At 51.9% G+C, this 5,852-nt stretch overlaps 1 protein-coding gene across 2 annotated transcripts; it reads left to right on the plus strand.

Moving 5' to 3' along the window:
- The first annotated feature begins 1,471 nt into the window (after window positions 1-1,471).
- Window positions 1,472-4,839, plus strand: NRSN2 (neurensin 2). 2 transcript variants are annotated; one of them, XM_069496456.1, is made up of 3 exons: window positions 1,472-1,666; window positions 4,423-4,517; window positions 4,650-4,839. In XM_069496456.1, exons 1-3 carry the CDS (start codon window positions 1,472-1,474, stop codon window positions 4,837-4,839), a joined length of 480 nt encoding a protein of 159 aa, XP_069352557.1. The 2 variants fall into 2 exon arrangements, with proteins under 2 accessions (XP_069352557.1, XP_069352556.1); XM_069496455.1 differs by having other exon boundaries at window positions 4,423-4,839.
- Window positions 4,840-5,852: the final 1,013 nt, after the last annotated feature.

Genomic DNA, 5,852 nt, shown 5'->3' on the forward strand with positions numbered 1-5,852 from the left:
GAGACAGAGTCTCACTCTGTTGCCCAGGCTAGAGTGAGTGCCGTGGCATCAGCCTAGCTCACAGCAACCTCAAACTCCTGAGCTCAAGCGATCCTCCTGTCTCAGCCTCCCGAGTAGCTGGGACTACAGGCATGCGCCACCATGCCCGGCTAATTTTTTCTATATATATTTTTTTAGCTGTCCATATAATTTCTATTTTTAGTAGAGGTGGGGTCTCGCTCTTGCTCAGGCTGGTCTCGAACTCCTGAGCTCAAACGATCCGCCCACCTCGGCCTCCCAGAGTGCTAGGATTACAGGCGTGAGCCACCGCGCCCGGCCAAGAAATTTCTTAAATAGGTTTCTCTGAGAATCCAAAAGCCCTTAAGTCCAAGAGCCCCTAATCCTGAGGCCCCTGACTTTCACCTCCTATGAAGTCAAAATTCCTTGGAGTTTGGAGGCTGATGATGGGTATCCCTGGCCATGGACCTTTTAGGGCCTTACAGCTTGGAGACTCCAGCCTGATTGGACAAGTGTCAGCCATGACAATTACCCCCAGGAGGGGCCCTGAAGGGGAGTAAGCATTCTGGGGGAGGAGGAGAAGAGGATCTCTCGCTCCAGACATGGAGTGCAGAAAATTCAGGATGAAAATGATTAACAAAGAAATTACAATAATAATCACAACCTCTACCATTTCTCAGCACCAGACACAATAACTTCATGAAACAGGTATGGGGAAACTGAGGCTGTTTTACAGATGGGGAAACTGAGGCTCAGAGAGGTGAAAGCACTTGTGTAAGGTCACACATCCAGTGGCTGGTCTTGGATTCCAATCCAGGCGGTCAGGCTCCAGAGCACACAGTTCCAACCACTGGGTGGCCTCCAGAGTAAACGTGTACATTTCCTGACACCTGCACTCGCCAGGCACTGGGCTAAGCACTTCGGTGCATTGGCTCATGCATTCACAGTGTACTATAGGAAAGATGGGCCGGGCGCGGTGGCTCACGCCTGTAATCCTAGCTCTCTGGGAGGCTGAGGCAGGTGGATCGCTTGAGCTCAGGAGTTCGAGATCGGCCTGAGCAAGAGTGAGACCTCTGTCTCTACTAAAAAAAAAAAATGGAAAGAAATTAGCTGGACAACTAAAAATATATGTATATAAAAAATTAGCTGGGCATGGTGGCACATGCCTGTAGTCCCAGCCACTCAGGAGGCTGAGGCAGAAGGATTGTTTGAGCCCAGGAGTTTGAGGTTGCTGTGAGCTAGGCTGATGACACGGCACTCTAGCCTGGGCAACAGAGTGAGACTCTGTCTCAAAAAAAAAAAGAAAGGAAAGATGGACTAGGATTCCAGAAGGCCAGGCTGTGCTGTGAGTGTGCGGTGTCTAGCGTGGGAGGAAAAGCGAGTGGGGCACAAAGATTTGGGGGGTTGGGAGGGTCACCATGGCATCTCTCACTGACTCCTCCCTCTGTCAGCTGCACCTGCCCCGCAGGAATCCATGATGCCGAGCTGCGACCGCTCCTGCAGCTGCAGCTGCAGCTGTGGCCCCAGCGTGGAGGATGGCAAGTGGTACGGGGTCCGCTCCTATCTGCATCTCTTCTATGAGGACTGTGCAGGCACCGCTCTCGGCGATGACCCCGAGGGACCCCCAGTCCTGTGCCCCCGCCAACCCTGGCCCTCACTGTGCTGGAAGGTAAGGCAGAGGAGCAAGTCCTCTGATTCCTGTGGCTCCATGGAGGAGATGGGACTGAATTTAAGGCTCAGAGGAGAGAAAGAAAAGGGATGGTGTTAGGAGTCTTGCAAGTTCATGCAATAGAAAACCCAATTCAAATGGGTTTAAACAATAAAGGGAAAATATTCCTGAATTTTTAGATGAGACCAGACGTTTGGTGCCTTCAAGCAAAGTTTGATCAGGCACTTCAAGCCATTACACTGAGGACTTTGCAAGATTTCTCTTAGTCTTTGGGGTCCCCCTGGTACCCTACCCTTGGAGCCTGTTGGCCTCAGGCTTTCCCCAGGTGTTCTCCAAGTGGCTGCTACTCTGTTGATCCTCAGACCTTCACTCCACACCATCCAAGGAAGTTTCCTCCACTATTTGCTTCAGAAAAGAAATAATGCAGAGTAGCCAAAAATTAAAAGCATGCTACCACTGACATTATCCCCCTAAAAGAAAAATACTTAGGTGTAAACCTAACAAAACATGTACAATATGAGGAAAACTACAAAACTCTAATGGAAGATACCAAAGAACTAAATAAATGGAGAGATAGTCCATGTTCATGGATAGGAATACTCACTATTGTCAAGATGTTAGTTCTTCCCAACCTAATCTATAGATTCAATATAATCTCCATCAAAATCCTAGCAAGTCAGTTTCTGGACATCAACAAACTGATTGTCCAGTTTATATAGACAGGCAAAAGATCCAGGAGAACCAGAAATTAAAAACACATTGCCATTTACGAGAAACAATGCTTTCATTCCCAGAAGTCCTGACAAGTATTGCACAGGCTCTGACTGGGTTACTGGCCAGCCCTGAACTAATTACTAATTATGCCCAGGAGATGGAATACACTGACTGGCAGGAAGTTGGGTTCATCTCACTTAAATCTTACTGTGGTTTTCCAATGATCTACCATTGCCAGGGCAGTGGAAAGATGTGAGAGAAATGAAATTGATGTCTGTAACAGCCAGGGAGAGTGGTCAGCCAGGGTTCACCACATGGGTAAAGGTGTGGCAATGAGAGAGTCCCTACGACGAGCATTGCTCCTTGCTAAATACTGTAGGGAGATTGAGGAGGAGGGTCCCTCCTGCTTTTGGACTTCACTCTAGTGGGGAGGTGAGGCACCAACCTGTACAGCCTCAGGTCAGGTGTGTAGAGGATGCCAGGAGAGGAAACAGTCTCAGTGCCTGGGGCGATCAGGGAAAACTTTCAGGAGAAGATGAGTACGAATTTAAATTTTTAAAGTAGGATCTGGATGTGGCAGCTCATGCCTGTAATTCCAGCAACTCAAGAGGCTGAGGCAGGACAGTTGCTTGAGGCCAGGAGTTCAAGACCAGCCTGGGCAACATAGCGAGACCCCAGATATTATTAAGATATTATTATCTTAAAAAAAAAATAATAGGCCGGGCGCGGTGGCTCATACCTGTAAACCTAGCACTCTGGGAGGCCAAGGTGGGAGGATCACTTGAGGTCAGGAGTTCAAGATGAGCCTGAGCAAGAGTGAGACCCTTTCTCTAATAAAAATAGAAAACTTAGCCAGGTGTGGTGGTTCGTGCCTGTAGTCCCAGCTACTTGGAAGGCTGAAGCAGGAGGATTGCTTGAGCTCGGGAGTTTGAGATTGCTGTGAGCTAGGCTCATGCCATGGCATTCTAACCCAGGTGACAGAATGAGACTCTGTCTCAACAACAACAAAAACAAATAGAATAATAATACAGATGTAGCCAGGTGTGGTGGTGAGCACTTTTAGTCCAGCTACTCAGGAGGCTGAGGCAGGAGGATCACTTGGGCCCAGGCATTTGAGGCTGCAGTGAACTACAATCACACCCATTACACTCCGGCCAAGGTGACAGAGAGAGACCCCATCTCTAAAAATATAAATAAATTTTTAAACATCTTATTGCCAGATACTATGCCAGGCTCTTGGGGACACAGAATTTAAGAAGACATGGTCCCTGTCCTTAAGGAATTCCTAGCTGTGGTTCATTTAGTCATTCAGCAAACATGTTTTTCAGCCTCTGTTCTGTGCTAGTACCGTGCCAGACACAGAAGACACCTAGTAAGCAAAAACAGGCCCAGTCTCTGCTCTCACAGGGCTCTCAGTCTTGTGGGGCAGGCAGACATTACTTAGATGATAACCAAAATCCAAGTCCAAGTGTGCACCAAGGGCAGTGCACTGAAGAATGAATGGGCATGACGTTTGTGCAGAGCACAGAGCAGGGGACCTGACCCAGTCCAGGGGTCTCCTCCCTGAGGAGGTGAGGTTTGAGATGAGATCTGACAATGCATAAGAGTAGAGAAATAGAGGGTAGAAAGGACAAGGGGATAAGTTGGGACCCATTAATGATAGAGGGTCCCTCAGGGTTGGCCAGATAAACCCACTGTTAGGAGGGAGCTGGGAAGGAAATTAACCAACAGTCCCCCAGATTCCAAATAGAACTGGGTGCAGCCGTATGTACCTGTAGTCTCAGCTACTCAGGAAGCTGAGTCCAGGAGTTCAAGACCAGCCTGGGCAACATAGTGAGACTGTCTCAAGAAAAAAAAGGAGAGGAAAAAAAAAGATTTCAAATAAAGCATGACAATTTATGTCCCCTGGCAGTTAGACCCTAGCAGGTGTGTTCTATGATTCCTGTCTCTCCAGGTTGGATCAAGGGGTTCCCTTTAAGCCCAGCTGGGATCCAAGCCCCCTGTCTGCCCCTGACTGCCTCTGTGTGCCTGCTTCTCCCCAGATCAGCCTGTCCTCAGGGACCCTGCTTCTGCTGCTGGGTGTGGCGGCCCTGACCACCGGCTACGCAGTACCCCCCAAGCTGGAGGGCATCGGCGAGGGTGAGTTCCTGGTGTTGGATCAGCGAGCAGCCGACTACAACAAGGCGCTTAGCACCTGCCGCCTGGCAGGCGTAGCACTCTGCGCAGCGGCTGGGATCCTGCTGGCCGTCTGCCTCTTCTGGGCCATGACGGGCTGGCTGAGCCAGGACACCAAGGCAGAGCCCTTGGACATCGAAGGTGATGGCCACATGGAGGTCTTCGGGGAGGAGCCAGAGCAGCAGCTGTCCCCCATCTTCCGCGATGCCAGTGGCCAGTCATGGTTCTCGCCCCCGGCCAGCCCCTTTGGGCAGTCTTCTGTGCAGACCATCCAGCCCAAGTGAGACTCTTGAGCTGCTGACGAGGCCAGAGGAGGAGCCAGACGTGGGGTCTGGACCCTTCCTCCTCGGCACCACACCCCACCCTCCCATTGTCTCCCCACCTTCTCCCTTCCAGCAGGGCCCTTTTATCCAAGCCCCCAGAAGGCCCATCTCCAGGTCAAGTCTGGAGCTCAGATCCCTGTGCCCCTTCCCCAGGGGTAGTGCCCAACGCATCCAAAATGTCAGCCTTCCTCAAGTCCTCCCCAGACTTCCCACCCACCCCTTCCTCCCAGGGCCCTTCAGGGGCAGAAGACGGCTCCCTCAACCCATCCCCCCTCTTCCTCTGTGTGACCTTGGGCAAGCCCCTTACCCTTAAAGCCATCAGTTCCTGCCTGTCTGCTACGAGGGGTTGGGACCAGATTCTGGAGTTCTGTGATGCTCGTATTGCGCACCACCCTCCACAGAGGGGGGTAGGGGTGGGGGGTGGGGGCGGGGGGGTCATTCTCCCACCAGGTACCTCACGCGGACTGCCCCTCCAGGACGGTGTGAGAACATGGCCCCTCACTGTGTGCTTCCTACCTGGGTTTTGGCATCGGAGCCCCACAGTCCACCACCAAAGGCCGTTACTAACCCCAACTTACGGGGGGTGATGTGTCCAAGGTCACACAGCAAGCCTAGAACCCACGTGGTCGGGCTCCTCCCGGGCCAGTTCTAGTTCTGCAGCTGGAGCAGAACCTGCACCTTCTTGGTTCCCAGGGTTTGGCCCAGAGACAGTAGCTGGCAGCCTGATAGTCCCAGGTGGCTGCAGAGATACTCTGGACACGGGTTTCAATGGTCTCTAAGAGCCAGAGGGCAGGAGAAGTGGGATGTCTTTGCCCTTCAAAGTCCACCCACCTAGAAACCGACGGGGACCGACTCTGAAGAGAAATGTGCCCTCTCGGCGGCGGCGGCGCGGGGGAACCAGTCCTCCGTCCCACAGGCTCCCCAGCCAGAGACGTCATCTCTTCTCGGTACCAGGAGGGGGAGCTCCAAGGCAG

This window comes from Eulemur rufifrons, chromosome 20 (assembly GCF_041146395.1).
Source record: "Eulemur rufifrons isolate Redbay chromosome 20, OSU_ERuf_1, whole genome shotgun sequence".
Lineage (NCBI taxonomy): Eukaryota > Metazoa > Chordata > Mammalia > Primates > Lemuridae > Eulemur > Eulemur rufifrons.